At 39.3% G+C, this 21051-nt stretch overlaps 1 protein-coding gene across 1 annotated transcript in view; it reads left to right on the top strand.

Annotated features, from left to right (window-relative positions):
• The window catches only part of LOC117270414 (protein Niban 1-like), a 47517-nt gene that overhangs the window by 12661 nt on the left and 13805 nt on the right, over window positions 1-21051 (top strand). The window contains exons 2-4 of the mRNA XM_033648013.2: window positions 14745-14875; window positions 17145-17273; window positions 17390-17504. Of these exons, the coding sequence (XP_033503904.1) occupies window positions 14745-14875; window positions 17145-17273; window positions 17390-17504 (375 nt within the window). The remainder of the gene's footprint in view (window positions 1-14744; window positions 14876-17144; window positions 17274-17389; window positions 17505-21051) is intronic.

The following is a 21051-nucleotide window of genomic DNA, read 5'->3' as shown; positions in this document are numbered from 1 at the left end:
AGCCTTGTTGTGGTGTTGACATTGAAATCAAGCGACTGTGGTGTTCGTTAGCGTTTTACTGTTGCCAATTGTATTTACGCTTCAAAAGTCATAAAAGTGGTGTTCATTTATGAAGAGTATCTTGCTGAACAAAATATCTAAGTATCATAAACGTTTGTTTGCCACAGAGCTTATTTTCTGCAATATTTCAAAATCTAATGAAAAAATCCCATTGGCTTTTTGTCGAGGGAACCCTTATGATATTAACTTCCCTGTTGGCCTACAGAAAAGCGTCATCCATGCAGCATTCTATTCCCGCAGAACTAACAACATTCCCACCAGCCTCACCTGTACTTTATGTAGAAAATATTAGCATGCCTACACACTAAGCTAAGAAAGTGAACATTACACCTGCTGAGAGTCAACATGCTAGCATTGTCATTGCAGGTATTGTAGCACACTTACTTTAACATTTAGCAGAAAGCACAGCTGTGCCTAACATGACTGTAGACTCTTGAGTCTTGTTGCTTGTTAAATAACTTTTGACACACACACACACACACACACACATATATATATAAAGTCATTTATCAAGCAAAATATTTAATAGTGCTGTAGTTAACCAAAGAAAATTTTGGTCGACTGAAGTCGTACATAATCTTCAACTAATTGATTAGTCGTGGGGGAAAAAAATCTGCACGTTATTTTTACTTCTGTGGTGGTGTGTCTGTGTCACTCTGCAGTTACACCTCCAAAACGCTAGTCGGCGGTGGAGGGCTGTGTGTGCTGTAAAGTTGTTAATTCAAAACACACATTAAATATGGCTTAATAGAGAGAATTTCAAACACAAGTACGCAAGCTGGCTTCACTATAAATCGCAGAACTGACAAAACACTTGTCTTTATCTGGACACATTTCCCCCACCAATACAACATGCTAACGTTATCAGCACAAGTCTATGGCATTTTACATTGTATAAATTAGCCTAGCAACTAGCGATCTTTCCCTTGTCTCATATAAAACCAGGGACAACAGCAACATTTAGCAAAGGTAACGGCACACAGTTTGGCTTCATTATAACTCACAACATTCACTGACAAAACAACTGTCTTATACTAAACACGTTTTCCAAACAAATACAACATGCTAACGTTATTAGCACCAGCCTATGGCATTTTACATTATATTAATTAGCCTAGCGACAAGCGGAGATTTCCTCTGTTCATATGAAGCCAGGATAAATCCCGAAGTATAAATCCCTGAAGGATAAATCACACACAAGACTTAAAATGCTATTTTAGTGGAGGCTTTACTGTCTTCACAATTTATTGTTTCTTATCTGTGAAATACAAGTAAATACAAGCTTAGTTTCCACTCACTGAGGGAAAAGGTGTCAGAAACTGACAGGTCTGCGTCACCGCCACGCTGAACGTGAGGGTGGGCAAGTTCAAAGTTCAACAAAGGGTTTTGAAAACACCCCCATTTTCACAGGCAACTTAGCCTGTCCCCCCCGCCGCAGGAAATAATGGATTCATCCTGGAAAGCTATTGATGTAGCACTTTTCTCCTTATAAAAGTAACACGACGATCGTTCGACCAATGAGAATTTGGTCGGACGAGAGCATATCGACCAAATAATTGACCAGTCGACCAGGAGACTACAGCCCTAATATTTAATGTGATAAAGGCAAAAAAACTGAAATTATTTGGGGAATAAATGGATGTAAACTTGAGGAGTGTGTTTAATTCTCATAGACTTCTATTGAAACTCTCACTGCTCTGCACCTTGTTGTGTGTGTGTGTTTTTAAAATTAGAAAACAATAGACCATAATCCAACAAATGCATACACTCCTATATCTGTCACTGACACACAGCCCCCTACTCTTCACACAAAAACACACACACTAATTGTGTCTTTGGCCGACATTTTTCTGCCTTGCAGTGACTTGCTCAGTGTCTCGGGTATTTCCTGACTGACAACACAAAGAAGCTCTGAAGGGAATTCCTCTGAGCAGCAGGAGCAGCAACATAATGACCATACATGAACACAATATTATTATTCCTGAGCGATTGATTTTATTGTAATTTTAAATGTACTTTTAAATGTGTTTCTTTCATAAGATCTAACTTGATATGCAAGTTTTTGCAGTGAATGAAAGGATTGGGAAACGTTACACTGTTCTAAAGATATCAGCTTTGTTTGTGCATACTTGTTCACTTAGTCATTGTGTGTTTGTATGTTAGAGTATGTGTGAACACACAAATGACATGTGCTGACATGTCAGTGTTACCCATACACACACCCTCAGCCAGCCATGGGGACACTCTCATACTCTTATTTTGACCTCTTTTTCCTTTTTGACCTCATTGTGATTTACATGTTGGACATGTCAATCTTGGAAGTCAATCGATTTTTTAAATTCATTTTTTCACATTTGATATATTTAAATCTGACAATCCTTAAAGGTCTTTGTGACTTGCTGAGCACCAGAAAAGGTTTAAAAATTCCATAAACCAAAATCATCACTGATTTTTAAACCCTTAATACACAGAACAAAAATTTAAATGCGCTTCTGCTCATGCTCCCAGTTAAAGATCTAAGACTGATTTATGCACTCAATAGATATATTTCTCTCTAATTTTGGTCACAATTTTGTCACAATCTGTGTTAGTGAGCACTTCTCCTTTTCTAAGATAATCCATCTACCTGACAGGTGTGGCACACAGGTGTGTCTTGGGTTTAAATTTTAGTGTATAGTAATCATATTCGGTACATCACAATACAGACATTTTCATAAATAAATCTTAACTACATATTTGTTGAGGTTGAACCTTTTGTCGGTGTGATGTGTTGCACAAATTCAGTGTGTGAAGAGGAAGTGACTTTGCTTTGGTAATGTGTGTGTAATTTTGTGTATTTACATTTTCCTTGTTTAGGTGTTTGACCAGCTCTGCCACATCTGCCCTGCATGTCCTGCATGTGTTTGCAAGGACTCTACAAATCCTAAATAAGTGTAACATCGAAGGTATAAAAGGATGAATTCGCTATTTATGGACCCAGATCTCATCGAGATGCCATCCTAATTTAGTTTGTGCTTTTCAGGGTTTCCCTCATGAAATTGTTTAGCAGAGGTTGAGCAGAGGTGGTAAGGCACCCAGATCTGATATTGAGATTAATTCAGTCAGTAGACAACGGCCTGATCAACTGCTGCATTTCCTGTGTGACACAGCATCACCTGAAAGTTAATGTGTTATTTCATAAAAAAGGGTTCACCCAGTGCCACCACTAAGAGCACGTGCAGAACGCGCTGTGCGTAGGGCACCAGTGCTGGAGGGGGCACCAATATGGTCATCATCAATCTGAATTCTATGTATTGCATTAACTCTCCCAGTTAAGGCCCTCTCAGACACAACATGGTTTTAGCTGTGCTGCTGATGGTTTCAGTGAACACAGTGCAGCTACAGTACAGAGCAAGCTCGCCAAGCACTGCGCTCTCACTTATAGGTTAATATTAGAGTTATTAATACAGTCGGTTGCCTCTGCTGAGTGAAGTTTTTTAAAATCTAAGCTCGTTAAAACATGCCTGGGTTCGACAATGGGACAGTAACATCTCGAGGTCTTTCTATCACTGACATCGATGAAGAACTCGTAACAAAGTAATTGCACCAGGACACCCAAGCGGCCAGCAGCAGCCCTGGGTCCACCTCTGTGATAACATACAGGAAACCTTTCATTTTATTTATACTAAATGCTACAATATTGCAGCTCTGTTTGTTTGTTTGTTTGTTCACAGGAAATAAAAAAAAAATCAGGTGATAGATTTAAATCCCACATGATGAAAAATTAACATCCACAAGAGAAGAGTTGTTTGTGTTTGTAAGAGAGAATTTCTGAACATTTCTATTGATAACTCAGGAACTACTGAACTTAATTGAATTTTCCACTTTATTGGCCCAACATAAAGATCTCTAGAGGACTAAACATTTGGTGATGAAACCTGCTGCGTCTATGAGTTTCAGTGCACTAACTGTTTAATCTCCTACTGTCTGACGCTCTATATGTTGAAAGTGGAGGAGCGCAGGTCCTATCTACTAAACCATCGCATATCAACATGTTTCAGTTGAAGCTTAGGTCAGCATATTTTCAAGCTTGTCTTGATACAATACTCACATGCCACTAAGTATATTAATAGAGGTAATGGTACTGTAATCATTGCTTTGGAAGGACAGTAACCCAAAGAAACAAATTTGTACTAACAAATGCAGTTTTGTAAGATTTGAAGTTTTTTAGATGTCTAGATGATAACCTATAATCTTTCAACTGTATGTCACTATATTTAACACATTTTCAGTGTCTTCTGCATGTATCTAACTAAAGCAGTACAAATTTGAATGAAAAGTGATATCCTTCACACACTGCAGGATCAGGTTGTGGGTTCATAGTTAAGATACACCTACAACATGGATTAGTTCACAGGTGTGGCCCTTCAGGATTTATGTTCTTGTTCATCTGCAACAGGTGTAACATACTGCACACAGTCAGACATTGTCCGTTATTGTTTAAGTTGTCACTCACCTGAATCACAGCAAAGTTTTCTTGAGAAACTAACTCTGCCATGTTTGTTCTCGTCACCCCAAAAAATACATGAACATTCTAGTCCACAAACACATTGTGCACCGCTCATCCCCCCTCCCTCCTCTACTGAAATACGATCTCTTTCATGTTGGAATGCTTGGCTTATGGCCCTGTTGGATGCTAATGGCTCTGTTACTCCATTTATAAATAAACTGATCATCCTAGTGCGTATTACTAATGTTATTTGAGTTGGAAACAGCACCTTAATGCCGTCAGCACAGGTTGATGATGTAAGCTACTTTTTTAATTGCCAGAACATGTCAAAATGACAATGCAAGTTCAGCTGCTTTGCATTAAACCAAACCAGTTTATGCTTGTGCATCGAGTCCACAAAACTGGAAAGCGACTCAACTCTACATGGATGTGTTAAGAAAGGAGTGATGGTTTTCTGAGAATAAATGTAAATGTCTCTACAAGCCTACTCAGAGAGGGCTGTTATAGGTGGCAACAGGTTTCACATGACTGCAGAGGAGCTGACGTCCACACCTCCCACAAACCGGCAATACATTGTGCGGACGTAAGCATCAAGTAAGCTGATTGGTTGGTCCAATTCTTGTCATGATGCTGGTGGGTTATGCTCAAAAAAGCCTGGCACGCAAATGACCTTAATGTATAGTTACAGTAGTGCAGATTGAAAAGACGTGTTCCAGCCTTGAGTCAGACTTGCTGGCAGTTTGGCCCACAAATGGTGCTGAATCTAAAATCCCCTGTTGATATGTGGAAAGAGCTGCTGTAAGGTGCCTCAGTGGTTAGTACTGTCAGCTCACTACAAAAGTGTCCCCATTGGGCTCTCTGTGGAGCTCTTTATATCAGCGTAGGTTTTCTCAGGTGCTCCCACTTTCCCCCACAGGCAAGGACTTGTGGATTAAGCTGGGGACACACATCAAATTTGGCCAAATAAGATACAGTTATGTTTTGGGTGTATTGCCTGAGTCTGTTCCTGTCAGCTTCAGTGGGTGTTGGGAGTCAGAAGATAAAATCATACACTGTGTGGTGTTAATCATTTGCCATTTTTCTTATTAAGATAATTTTAAACATGTTTGACATTTACAACTAAAATCTAGACTGTTGACGTGGTGTGGTGGGAGATGTCTGAAACTGTCTGAAAGCAGCAGAAAGTAGCGTGGTGTGCAGTGAGTCAGTGTGCTCTTGTCTCATCTCAACTCAGCTGTTTTACTGTTTTGTTTCTTTCTCTGCACAGATTGCAGCATAAATTAGCCAGACAAACTGTTTTTGATAGATGTCCATTTACAGTTTGGTGCTTGACCATGCAAGAAATAGTGTTTCCTTTGGAGTAAGGACACCTAGTGGCACAACTCATGATCGTAGTCTACCTCTAGCTCAGTGTGTTTTCTTCGGTCAGTCAGTGATTTGTTCTTTTCTCACTGTCAAGACACATAAATCTGTCTATGTTGATGAAAATATAAATTATGTGAGTGGAGTTTAGTCCTTAAGGTTTCAATGATCTGAAGGCCCAGCTTGAAGTGAACTGGAAACTTTAAACTGCTTGTATGTGTGAATATGAGAGTAAATGATTATTTATACTTGTTAGGCCTGTACTTAGAGAGTGTACCCAGCCTCTTGCCCAGTGGATGCTGGGATTGGCTCCTGCACAGGATAAGCAGGTGCAGATGACAAATGGAGGCAGAACATTAATTAGTGAGACATTATATGACTATGTGGCTTTGCTGTGGGTAAAAAGCACCAAATATCTGAGAGATAGTCACTCAGCATATATCCGAACTTAGAAACCATACACATTTAGTGATAATAAAACCTTCATGAAGCTCCACCTTCACATCACTGTAGTAACCACATTAATGTGCCAGTTGCTGTTGTGTGGCTGTGTCTGTATGTGACAGAGGCGAGGTCCGTCTGCTGTGGTTAATTTGCTGTGAAAGACCCAGTTTTGCTGCTTTTATGATACGTTTGTCTTTGTCTGTTTTGTTTTATATAACGTCTTTACAATGTGCATTAGCCACTTTGCACAACATTCAGTTTTAATGAGCCAGGGGACAGCAAATGAGAAGCAGGCAGATGGCTTACACTGGCTCATTTACAGTAATGCCGATTAATGAGAACTGTTCCTAAAAACACAGCAACAAAACAGAGCAATGACCGTGACTAATCTGTGATTATTTTAATGAATAATTGATTGTTTTGTACATAAAATATCAAGTTATCCAACCCCAGATTGATTCCTTAGGGACTGTAGGAAGGTGGGCAGGCGGGTGGACCATATGTTTGACTTTTTGTAAAAGCCAAGGCCTCCAGCATGTTTAAAATTGTCTTCTAACTCTCTCGCCAACATGTCCACAGTCAAAAACAGGCACCCCTGTTGAGTAATTTTCTCTAAGAATAGTTTATGAATTGATTCTCTGTAAAATTTACCATATGATAAAATGACATGTATTGCAAGAAAAGATTTTATTCAAATAAACCACTAATGGTTGCATGTGTATTCTCTATTTCTCCAAACTGATATTATTGATCAGCAAATCTTGTTTATTTTTCACTTTATAAAGGCCGTCTGAAGGTGTCTGAATCCTTTATCTCTCCTCTGGCCACCTCTCTGTTTTTGCATAACCACTTAGCTTGAAAAAGGGAATACATTAAACAAAGAGCGGCTGGAGATATTTTGCATAAACAGCAGCAGAGCGATCAGATGAGGGCCGACGTCACGACCCATTCAAATTGACTCTGAGGAGCCTGAACCAAGATGAACTCAGAGGAGGAGGATTCACTGGAGAAGAAGTAGTTCCTCCTCCACCCTGAATTTTGTGCTGCAGCTTCTCAGATTGCAGACAATGAGTCAATTATAACAGAAAACGTATGTGTCTCACAGCTGGCAGCCAGAGCACACCAAGCCTCTGAAAGACTGAACTAGCTGACAAATAAAATCCATTTTCTGTGCCGAGTCCTCTCAGGGTTTGGAGCTGCAGAGCAGAAACAGGAGAATAAAACTTCTCTAGTGTGTGTAAGAGTTTCTGATCGTCCCTGAGTGACTCACTGCTTATTGGAAAAAAGGTTAACCTCCAACCTGACTGGATGCTGTTGTGCAGAAGACAGCAGGCTGCACTGACAGTTACATAAGCAGACTCTTTGTGTCAGAGTCTGTGGAGGACTGGGTGTTGTCCTTGTGGAAATATCTTTGGGGATGCGAAATGATTTGCACACAGGAATAATTTTGGATGGCTTTCTTGTCTTTCTCAGTATAGTGTATTTTCAGCCAGGAAATTTACTTTTCCAGCGCTGAATGAGCTTTTCCTTAGATCCAAACCAGAAGCAGGAATAAAAATGTAAAGTTTGTAGTGCTCGAGGAAAAGCTATTAGTTCACTGACAAGACAATGGGATGACCTCTAACTCTAGCTCAACTGGTAGAGTGTGCGCCCCATACAGGCTATGTCCTTTGCAGCGGCAGGGGTTTGGTTCTGACCTGTGGCCCATTGCTGTATGTCATCCCCACCATGCAAGACAAGACTTAAGTTATAAAACTTTAAATGATCCCTGAGTGTTTTGCATTAACAGTTGAAGCACACGGGGCGGACCATCCATTTTCCATTTGTACGTCAGTGAGTGTGCACTGATGACTTGTTACTTTGCCTTCGTGCTTGTGACAGCCATGGCTGGAGACATTATGTTTTTGTGTTGTCCATATGTCTGTGCATCTGTATGTACAGTATATCCCATTCCAGTGAACGCGATATCTCAGCAGTGGCTTGAGGAATTTCTTCAGATTCGGCACAAACGTCCACTTGGACTCAATGAGCTTGTTAGATTTTGGTGGTAAATGGTCAAGGTCACTGTGACCTCGTGTCCATTTCATTCTCATGAACGCAATATCTCAAAACACTTTGAAGGAATTTCTTCATATTTGGCACAGGTGTCCACTTGGACTTGCCATAAACTGGTTAGATTTTGGTGGTCCAAGGTCACTGTGGCAAAACTTGAGTTTAAGGTCTAATAGGATAAAATGATGCAGTGATGACATTTTATATCCAAAATGGCAAAGGTCAACCTCACTGTGACATCATAATGTTCTGCAAAAACACTATATTGGGCCATTATTTAACATCATATCTCAGGAACAGAAGGGGAGACATTTGGCCAGATACTGAATAGGTGACTCTAATCTTGGATGCCCACCTTAAAACTGCACTGACTGTATAGGTCCTCTGTGCTAACGGGTTACTGCTGGTACGTTTATACAGATTTGGAGTAAAATATCATTGTTTGGATTTTAAACCTGCCTCTCAACATAAAGTTGGAGCAACCACTCAGCTTGTTTGATATGCAAGCTCCTACAACAACCTATAACCCATACCTTTTAAGGTATCAACTGAAATAATCCACTACCAAGTAGTTTCAAAATGTCTCCAGTCAAACAATACCTACATTCATTTATTTTTGCTGCGGGGGTGGATCCTAGACAGTTCCAGCTCCCCACCAGATCAGCAAAGATTCTCTTGCTCACGTCTTCGGACTCCGAGCTGCTTTTCTCCCTATGAATGGTCAGTTCAACATCTGCCTGGTTAGCGCAAACTAACACAGCTGCAGCGGCTAACATCCAACACTGAGCTGATAACCAGTCTCAACAAACTCAGTGCTACACTTAAACAGCTTGGCTCTGTCATTAAATCAGATATTAACTGTTATGTAACATAAATTGTGTAAGGCTAACACAACTGTCTCCAGACGCGGAGCTTACACTCCCGCAGCAGCAGCTGAACTTGAGCAATGAGGATTTCTGGAGTTAGCAGTGCCGTGTGTCGAGATGCCACCGATACAACATGGGTATCAAATTTAGTACTCCATTGCTATCAGTAGTACTCTTGAGGGCACCTGTGTTGGTGCTAGCATTGTAATATTTTAAACAATACCCAGCACTAGGACGCATAAGGACGTGCCTGTCCTGAGATAGTTAGCCAGTACATCTAAGGGTTTAAGGGTTTTTTTGTTGTACAACTTTATGATGTGAGAGGCTTGACCAAAGAGCTTTTCCTTTGCAGATTGTTTTACTGAAATATTATAGAGGCTGAAAGAAGTCAAACTGTCCAGTACCTTCGCTTTTTAAAAACAGATCTTGGTAATAATCATGAAATCCATCATATTAATCTTGTTACCCCTAAAGGAACCTTTAAACTAGATTTAGATCTCTTCTGTGTACAGAGGATATTTTGTTCTGACAGCCAAATGTCCACAACCAAAAGGGTTCATCTTCCAGTTCTTTTTTTGGACTGATGCTATCACTAATGAAAAAGTAAGAGGTCAGCAAAACATTTAGATTCTCCCCCTCAATATCTACAGAAAATTAGATGTTAATCTTGTTTAAGGCGTCTTATTTTTGTTCAGACAAACAGCAGACCCTCCAACATCACCATTTACTGATGAAATGCCATCCCATCACAAGATAGAAACAGCCCACGACTGGGAGCAGGATATCCACTCTGATTAGCTGATCAGTGGGCGGTGGGGGTCCTCGTCGGGGTCAGCGGGGAGAGGAGACACGGAGCTAATCTTTTATATGGCGCATTGTTTAGAACTGAGGAAAAAACAAGGAGGTCCCCTGAGATCCTTCATCCAGCTTCAGACTGCAGCTGCTGAAGAAGAAACAACCTCTGCCTTACTGTGAACAACAATCCTTTAAACTACCATTCATTCATCTTTCATTCATCCCCGAACACAAAGCAAACACATTCATCTAAATAGGAGGCTGCATGATTGGTATTGTGGCCAGAAATCCATTAATTTGTCATTTTAATTTAGAAAAGTGGAAGTAAACATCTTAAAAACACCTTAATTTAAAGGCCTTAAATCAACAAATTATGTGAAGTTTAAAAAATTTGAAACAGTTGTGGTGTAATTAAAGTTGGGAGTTTGGTTAACATTCGGAGTCTGAAATATTTTCAGGATTCAGTTAAGCACACATTAAGGGATATTTAGTCAGCAATCAAAGCATTTAATAGGGTTATGTTGATAAATGAATGATAAACTGATGTATGCCTCTTTAATATGTTTTCTGCATCGATTAAGGAGTTTTTTAGGGAGTTAATGACCCTCACAGTATATGGAATATAATATCACAGCCACCTCAAATATGAACTTCAAATAGATCTTAATTTAAGGGGCAAATCTGACAGTTAGCCCCATATTTGGTGTGGTTTATTGGGCCATGAAATAGTAAGGGGTTATAATTGAATATCATAGTTCAAGAAGTTTTTAAAAGGTAAATATTTTCACCTTTCATCTTAATATAAAAATAAAGATTTCTTAGTGTTTAAGGCCCTTCAACCATGCAGAAAATCTGTTAAGAATACCTACTGTAAGTGTTAATTTTTTGATTAATTATCCTCTTAAAATTGAAGAGGTAACAATGCATTGTTATTCCCTGAATACTTCAAATTAATACCTTAATTACATTATTATTCATGGTTAAATAAGTGGAATTTGATTAGTTCTTGACTCTGTTTTCTCAATTCATCTCTAACCCAGGCACGCAGCTTCTGTTTCCATAGTGACATGAGCTGGTTGTTGTGGCGCCGTGCCATCATCCCTGCTGTAAAACATCCGAGAGAGATAATGACAGAGCTCATCGACCCCCGACATTAAGTGACTGTGCAGTGAGGGAGACAATAAACAGCAGCCACATGCTCAGGCATGTTTATCCATTAAATGGAGGACGTGTCACTGGGAATTACCTCTAATAGTTTGTGGATATTGAGCATTTAAGGCAGCATAAATACTCATTTAAAGTTGTTGTTGTTGTTGTTGTTGTTGTTTATTTTCTGTCCCAGTGATGTGGTTTGCAGTTGTGCAGAGAGAAGACAGAAAATGGGGAACTTTCTGCAGTGACTTTGACAGAGCTTTATTCTTTGTTTTGTTTTTCCCAAGAAACTGAATCCCTCCATGTCAGGAATCTGGCCTGGTTTAAGCAGGAACAGAGTGAAATCAGAGAGGTTTCTCTTTTCTCTCAGTAATCATGTGAATGCACTGCCAACTAGTCGTAGGTTGACAGACCACAGGAGGGACTGAGGAGGGGGGACAAAGTGAAAGGGATCTGGTTGATGTAGTGAGAATGGCCTCAGAGATTTGGACAGAGACATGGAGCCTGATTAGACACTTGTAATGTGGATAGAAGTTACTCACAGGATCCAGAGAGACACTAAGAGCAGCCACAGTGACCTGATTACAGTATGATGCAGAGATCATCTCGGCTACAGTGTGATATCATCTGGTGTTTGTTACCCAGGCTGGAGGAAGATTTGGCATGTCTCAGCACAGAGGAAGAGATGGAAAATGAGTGTATAGATAAGCTCAGGTTTTGTTTTTAGAAAGCGCTGTTGTGTGTGTGTGCGTGTGTGTTTTTTTTTTTTGGCAAATGCAGAGCTTTGCAGACATCCAAAACGTTTTGAGCAGTTTTGACAATTTCACTTCCAACTCCATGTGGTTTGTTTTTAGTTTTTATGGCTGAGTGTCGTTCTTTTTATGTAAATGATTCTTAAAGAAATAGTTGGGGAATACTCTTTCTGAGAGTGAAATGTTCACATGGATATTAATCTCACTTCTGTTGGAGTCAGCCTGGTTTAGCATAAAGACTGGGAGCAGGGGGAAACAGGTTAACTGTTTAGTCTGTGAGGTCAAATGTAGGGTGCAATTTAGCAATTATCAATGAATTTATGAACCATTTAGAGTGGTCTATAAAATGTCAGATCATGATTTCTGAGAGCCTTCTTGTTTAGTTTTGTACAACCAACTGTTGAAACACAACACACTCACGCTATAATGATTTAAAAAGAGAAAAGCAGCAAATCTTCCCGTTGGAGACAAGTCAGTACGTCTACATGACAATAGAGAAAATTGATTTATTGTGTTCGTCTGACTAAAACAGGACTTCTAAAATACATGTGAACATGTTGAAATTGAATTTCTCAAAGTCAGACTAACACACCTAGATAATGTGATTGGGAGTCAGGTTACTCCTGCATGTATACAGTCAATGGGACCCTGCGCGTGCTCCACAGTTGTTTCCACCCTGGTCTTTGACCCAGGAGATGAATAGCATTAAATGTGTAACAGAAGAAGAAACCGTTAACAATATGGTGCAATCTACATCCAGAGCCGTGCATTTTTGGACGGACAAGGAATCACCATTCGTGCTGTGTCTTCTCGTACAGAGCTGTAAATTGTCCACCATGGTACCAGTTTGCCGCTGGCCAACCGTACTGCCCTACAAAGGCAAAAGACCTTAACTCACCAGAGTGTGAAACTGAGAAAAATGACTTTAAAGTTATTTTGTTGTCCCGCCAAATGAGTTGTAGGTAGAACATTGGACATTTGGCATTTTGTTGTTTATAAATGAAGTTATTTATCCACCAAAAAATTTTAAGCTTAAACTTGACCTTTGACTCTTATTCAGAAGCTACTGTATTCTGCCTTTGCATTGTCTGCAGAACAATAATGGATCATACAAAGGCAAAAGACCTTAACTTCTATTTTATTTTAAAATCATTTGGATTTTTATCACTTTGTATAATAAATCTTCCTGTGATAACAATGATAACCTTAAACTAAAATTTAGTGATTTTTGTCTAGTTAGGCTTAATATTACATAAACAGAATATTAAAAATAAAAAATAATGAGCATTTGAAGGTTGCAACAGTACATTACTGGATCATTTTAAAACCTCATCATTGTACTAATTTGAAATAAAATAACACTTTACCTCCCTCCTATTTCTTACATTAAAGTTACAGCTGATTTGGCTATGCCAGTAATATGTAGCAATGCCTTTTGTTAAATACACTTGTTAAGTACACTTTATTGAAGTATTGAAGGTGTGTGTAAGAAGTGCTTTAATCACATATAATACATAGGCATAACACTGTAACTCCAGCGCGGTAAACAGTAACTTCACTTTGGTGCTTGGCAAAACAAAGGCAGAGTACCGTAACTTAATTAGCGCATTCTAGAGTGCTGCGGAACAAAAGCAAAGAACCGCAACTGATGTTACAGGCTTCTGCCTTGGCTTTCCCTCGGCTTTTGGAAGTTACGGCAAAAACAAGATCTTATTTTTTCCAAAAAACAACAAAATTGACTCAAGATATTTGTCCACATGATAAAACTGATGTTTATTGTTCCAAAAATGACAATAACTCATTTACGCCAAAATTGAAGTTAAGGCCTTTTGCCTTTGCACGGTAGCGTAGCTAACTTGTTTGTCGATTGTTTGGTCTGTGACGCAACAGGTCAACCAGCGAAAAAAGTCCAATACTAACCAGCTGGAAGGGGACATATTGCCACCTATCATAGTGGAGTTGGACATACTTCAGTCAATGTTCAGTTCCCCTTCCATGCATGTATACTAGGACAAGGACAGTAGTCCAATTAAATGGCCTAGTTGACCTACAATCGTAGCTCGACTTAACTGTGTATGTAGAGTCAAGAGAATGTTCAAGGACCCAAAGCAGTGGTTCCCAAACCCCTTTCTTAGGGAGCAGTATTATATTTTATCTTTTAATATATACCCTATTTTATTCCTATATTTTACCTTCTGCACAATTTTATGCTTTATTTACATAAAGCATATAACAAATACCCGAAACTGAGAGAAACTGGGCAAATGCTAGGTAAAACTGAAACATTTGACAGCTATGCACAGATATAAATATATAAATATATACATTATACTGTATGTAAGACAACAACAATGACATTTGTGGACAATAAGACAACAGTGCAATGGTGCAGAGAGCAAAGGGTGCTAGAATAATTGTGAAATGGAGCTACAACATTATTCCGTTACAAAACAGATTGTGCCATGAATGGCCTTCTTTATGGAATCTGGTCTCAGGTGAGAACAGATGTGTTTCTTATGTGTTCATGAATCCTTCAAACTGGACTTCCTGGATCGTATTTCATCCTCTACCTGTAACAACATGCCCACACCGGAGCTTATTGTTGAGCTGAAACCTGATCAGGAGTACAACTTCAATACTCAGGCTCAGTACTCAGCACCCATCCTTAAGGAGAGCCAGTGCTTTTAAAGTTTAGTTTGTTTGTGTTATTTCCCAATAAAATCAGTCACTGACTGTTCTTTCTTCTTCTTTTTCTTCTCTGTGTTCCTGCAGGCAAAGTCGAGGCTGAGCTGAAAGAGTTCAGTCCGTACTATAGGAAGCAGTTCTCTGTGGCTCGTTTCTCTCAGGTAGAAGATGACCTGGAGCAACACAAAGAGAAGATCACACAGCTGCTCAAACAGAGGGTACGTGTCTCAATGCTTCAAATTGTTCCAGACCCCTCAGCCAGCACTCACTCTGTAAAAATTAAGGATAGACCGATACATCGGCCGGCCGATATATCGGGCCAATATTTGAGTTTTTTACTTGTATCGGCATCGGCCGATACGCGCGTGGGTTCGTGGATTTATTTTTCCCTGGCACTTTTTTTCATTTGAAAGTATGTGGTTAAGTTGAACAAAGCTGTTGAATCCTACTGTGTACAGTAGTTGTTGTTTTATTTATGCTTCAGCTTAAATATTTGTTTATTTTATAAAGACATTACTGGAAGATTTAAGAGCACTGAACTCTTTTTTTTATTTGAATGTATAATAATAATAATATTCTACCTGTTCTACCTCAACTTTCCATCTTGTTTTAGTATTTTTTACTGTTCAATAATTGTTTCTTATTTTAAACTTGAGACCTGTAATATTTGTTATCATTGTGTCTTTTTTTTTTTTTTTTGATGTAAATTGAGGGAGCAAAAGCAGTATCGGCCCCAAATATCGGCTCAAGAAAATCGGCAGTCCATAATCGGTCATTGGCTAAGGGTGATGGAAAAAAATCGGCATCGGCCCTAAAAAATTCATATCGGTCTATCCCTAGTAAAAATAGGTCGAATGAATCAGAGGTTTGGTTGCGGGTTGGCAAAATAACTGCACCAGTGAGCACACGTGCAGGTGTGACTGACATCTGTGACAATATCCAGCTGTGTGAGGCAGAGAAGAGTCAGTTCAACTGAATTACAAAAACAGAATTTAGTTAACTTGAACTTAATCTCACTAATGAATGGAGTGAAAACAATGTACATTATCATCTGTTGTCCTAGTTATCCAAACCAGTGAAGACATTTAACTAACTAGAAGTGCACTCTGAGAGCACAGACCTCCACTATCTCGCAAACTTAACGAAAGTGAAAAATAATTTGTATATCCTCCTTGTGATTCAAAGCCCAGATTTTAATAGGCTCTTCCTAGGCCAATGCCACAGCCTTCCACCATATTTCAGGCCAGTAGTTTTTCCATAATCCTGCTGACTAACAAACAGACTGACCCAGAACATAACCTCACTGGCACTGCCCCCATTATAGACTAACCTGATGTGCCAGATGGTTTGACACACAGAACTATTGGGAAAGTCTTCAATGGAAACTGTTTGGAAAAGGGCACTTTCAAAAAATACTTGGCAGGTGATGGGATAAACCGTCTGTCTGTCACAGTCTATCATGGAAGCTGAAGTCAGTCAGGAGAAGAGTGAAAACATCTTTTTCATTAAGAAAAGCATTCACTGCAGTTCTTTGCTCTTCTTTCAATGAAGAAGTTCTCTCCAGTTCTCATATATTTGATGCTATAACAGCATCTATACTGACCTCTTTAAGAGCTGACACTGTTTTTTGAATGAACAGTCACCTCTCTGTCTCATCACACAACTAAACAATTTCAGCACTATTTTTAGACTGCTTTCTTGTGGGGAAACTTAAGACTTCACCATTGAGCACAAAACAATCTTTGAGCAAGATGTTGGTGAAGATTCATCCAGGTCATGGTAATCTTATCGTATGCTTGAAACTCAAGCGAGTCCAGTTGCCTACGATATAGCACTTAAAGTCCTTCAGCAATTAAGCCTATGCAAAGGTGCACATCAATGTCTCAACGTCTGATTGGTTGACTAAGCTTCTGCCTGGAGGTGGGTTCGAAATGGAGGCAAAAATAAATGCAGTACATTCAAGTATAAAAGAAACAACCACGTTAATGTATCTGAGCTTTCACATTTACCTATGTGCAGCCCTTCACTCTTGCAGAACTTTGCTGTGCATGTTTTTGTTTTATTTGTCCAGGCTTTTGAGATGTCATTGTTGTGCTGCTTTAAAAATTAAACAGCAGCATGTCTTTTATCAGATTAAGTGTCCCTGTTACTCTGGATAAGGGCTGGGTTGGAAATCTTAAGTGGTTATAGCTGCTAAGAACACTGCATAATATGATGTTAATTCCACTACAGAGGAGACTTGATGATCACTAAAATTAGGTTGGGAAAAAAGTGGATATATCAATATGGCTATCAGTTATCCATCAAATGAGTTGTTACATATCGGCACTGGATGTCAGCAAGAAATCCAATATGATGCATCTCTAGTTTTTAGGGGTTTTGTATATAAAGAATGGGATGTTCCCTGCAGACAGAATTCAGAGGACTGAATCAGTTTCCTGCCACGTGTTTAGCTGTCTGTTCATATTGTGTGTGTGCGTTAACCAGGAGACTCCCGAGGAGGCCGAGGTGCTCTATGAGGAGAGTGTCCTTTTCTTTGATGAAACCAGGAAGTGGAAGGAGAGGTACGTTGTGGTGAGAGCCAACTACTGCCTGGAGTGTCACGACAGCCTGGAGGTGAGCGTGACGGTCTAATCCCGACTGGCCACATTTATCAATTCTACACTCCCATACAATGAGGACAGTTTCATCTGTGGTGTTTCTGCTGTCATTTATTCTTTTTCTCCCATCAGTCTTTCGTTAAAGGAGCCCCTCCCCGCCAGAAGCTGCTGCCTACAGGGGGCACTGTTCTGACCACAGAAGAGAAGTACATGGTCATGGTGGACAAATGCTTCCCTGATGACAGCAGTGAGTAAAAGGCTTAATAATTTGTACTTTTTGCTCCACTACATTTATTTGACACTTACAGTTACTTTAAACATTAAAAATATATGATGTGATGCAGAACTATATTGACCCAGTAGTATACAAAGTATCTGAAATGGGTTCCACATGGACAAACTCCATCAGTGAATTTGTCTTACATGTATTCCTTAGTGATAAAAACAGGGGGAAAAAAAGATATTCCGTTACTGCACTTTGCACACTTTGAAAGGAGCCATTCTGCATAAGGAGTTACTTTTACTGTTGCTACTTTAACTACACTTTACTGATATGGTTCAAATATGTATATTGTGGCCTCAAATTGCTATTTTCCAGAAACCTTTTAAAACCTTTTTTCCATGTGACTTGATGTAGGTCTCTGCACAGTGTCGTTTTCTAAAGTTTCTAAAGTCACAATAACTTAAACAAACTAAACAATCAAGACAGTGGGTAGACCAGCAACCCTGCAGCCAGTTTTTCACATTTTTGCAGCGAAAAAAGATCCCCCGTGGCCCAAAAAGCATTTTCCCCATAGACTATAAACTGCTGTAAAAGACATGTCTGTAAAACTGCTGAAAGGACACCTCAAATTGCAAACATGGTCAATTATGTCTCTTTCTATTGTAAATGTTTGATCCATGGAGGTTTATATTTGTTAAACTTTAATCAAGCTGAGAAAAGCAATTTTAAAAATCCCTGACATCATCATATTGAGAAGTCTATGTGCGTGATATCATCAGAATATAAAGTCAGTGAGCTGAGTGGGATCTTGTGGGTAAGGCCTGTGGGAGACACACCACTGCATGTATTCAGTGGGCAGGAAGTAAACCTGGAAGCTAGAAACTTTTTTTTGGTGTATGTACCAGACGAGCAACTCCATTGGAATGAATAGGCCCCATCTTGGCATCCAGGATCAGGTATTATTATACATCTGTGGCTATAACCTCTGTTACTGCTTTTTGCTTACTGCTGAGTGGAAGGTTCTATTTAACAACACAAGAATGCAGATGACCCGCCCTTTAAAAAAAGATGTTGAATTCAGGACTTTTATTTTTAATGCAGTATTTTACCGTTTAATATTTTTGACTTTTACTTAAGCAGAGGATCAGGAACTGTGCCTTTTTTTAAAAAAAATTCATACATGTTGTTCCTATGGTCTAAGACAGCCCAGAAATATTAGTAATATGCACAACTCTCTCCCAAATCCAAAAAAACTAGAGTGCTACAAGTCACGTAAAATCTGCAGCCACAGATAATGAATGGTGAAGGATAACACTGTGAGCACCCAGGGGAATGTTCTGAGTATATGGGTACATTTTCTCTTTCAGAACTGAGAACACTACAATAGAATAAAGCTCATTTGGGTTTAAAAAAGGAAACAAACTCTGGGGGTCCACAAAATTAGGCTCCCATTCATTGTCTATGAAGCAGCTCCAGACATTATACCCTATGACATCACAAGTTTGAGACATATTTCTCTGGTTTCTAGCTTTGAGAGAGAGAGAGAGAGAGAGAGAGAGAGAGAGAGAGAATATATTGGAATTGTTCATTTAGATGATGGTCCCCTTTAATGTCCACTAACAGAAATTGTAAAGTTGTCCCCACTAATGTATCTGAAGGCTTTAAAGTCCTGCTTCTGATCATCTGTCCTGAAAGATTGTGTGTTTTCAGGACACAAACTGTCTCTGCTGGTATTTGACCACAGACCAATTATCAGGGTCCTTCCAGCCTCGGGTGTTTTGAAAACAGACGTGTACGTGTACTAACAGTTCCCAGTCGCCTCTGCAGAGGATGAGCTTCTTACATAATGGTGACATTTGGCTGTTTGCACACAAACATGCTCTAATAAGGGGATGCTGGAAATCTTGACCCATCTGCTTTGCTCACCTGGTTGTTGAAGATTACAAAACCAGAAAGAACAGGGAAACTGCACATTCATAAGTCTGATGCATTTATTTATTTTCGAGAGATTAATCTAATGTAAAGCAAAATTCATGCTGCAGTAAGAAATCAAATGTGTAATCACTTAAATATTCTGAAATATTTCTCTACATTTAAAGAGAAAATGATTCCAAATATAGATTTTCAATATCGCAGGTTCAGTTACTATCTTAGTAATTATCACCATCTATCAGTAAAACTTCAAACACGTTATCGTGTTATCACTTTGCATTCAAAGAGCTTTTTGCACGCAAAGAAGACAAAGCAGCTCTTAAACTTGGGCTCACCGTAATTTCTCCGCATATTTGATTAGATTGTTTTTTTTAAGCCTTGTATCTTAATTTGAGAGAAGAGAAACCTGAAGAAAGTGTTTCCCACTGTGATCTTCAACAACAAACTCCCACCCACGGATGCTTAACAAAGCTAAAAGCGGCTCAGGTGGGAGTTTGAGGAGCCAAGGAGGACTGAAGGAATTTAGTTATAACATTTAAGGCACACACAGGCTTCACGCAAAGCAGGAGTTTTCAACTGATCTGGATAATAGTCTGCTTCACATGGCCAATAACTCAAAATTTTGCATTTTAAAAAGAAATGTATAACCTGTAGTTTATGTACACCTGAGGGTGAGAAAGGCTAAGATGTGGTGAGAAAATATGGAAGATTTAATATTCCATGGCCCTGATCTAACCAAATCAAACTGACATCACTATTGCTAACACAACAAAAGCAAAGAACAGTTCTGACTCTTCATACCTGCCAATAATAGGCTGTAGAAAAGAGGGAGATTTTCTGCGGTATAAACTACACTGCAGAGTGGGGTCTCTACTAACAGAGACAAACACAGACAGCTGACTCATATGAACAGGTTGAATGTGCGTCAACAGGTCTGCGTCACATCTGGTATATGAAATATTTATATCGTCATGCTGCATTTTTATAAACACACCCAGGTGCCGTCTCACTGTCCCACAAAAGACCTACAGCTAACAAGTATGATAGTGATGCGCAGTGTTGGGTAAGGGTTACTTTAAAAGTAATCAAAGTACGTTACTGCGTTACTTTTTAAAAAAGTAACCAGTTACTTTACTGTGTTACTCCCTTAGTAAAGTAACTCAATTACTTTAAAAGTACTTCCAACGTTACTCCCTGAGAAAAGTAACTCAAGCACTTTTTTGAGTTCTTTTGAGTATTCTACATTTCCTATTGGGCAATGGACCACAGGGCGCCAAGCCTACATTTTTTTGTCTCCAAAATTAAAGTCATGGACCACTTGCCCTTCACTGAGATCCAGTTCTCTGTTACCACACAGAGTAAAAGGGGGAAATGATGGTGTGAAACAGCAGAGGCACTTTGTCAACCCGCTGAGTTAACGTTACTGTCATTAGCATCAAGCTAGCAAACAATGGTACATCCTCACGGTCTGACATAAAGTAATAACATTAACAAATAGCGGCGGGGCTTTTACTCACCACAACTGCAGAGGCTCCCAGCTTCATTTGAAACAAACTACATTATAGACAGTTCGTTATTTATTAATCCCTCTGTGTGTTTATATATTTACTTTTTATCCACTCCATTGTTTTTGTAAAGT

The sequence above is a fragment of the Epinephelus lanceolatus genome, chromosome 6 (genome assembly GCF_041903045.1).
Source record: "Epinephelus lanceolatus isolate andai-2023 chromosome 6, ASM4190304v1, whole genome shotgun sequence".
Taxonomy (NCBI): domain Eukaryota; kingdom Metazoa; phylum Chordata; class Actinopteri; order Perciformes; family Serranidae; genus Epinephelus; species Epinephelus lanceolatus.
The sequence above is the reverse complement of the archived record's forward strand: the minus strand, read 5'-3'. Positions and strand labels throughout refer to the sequence as shown.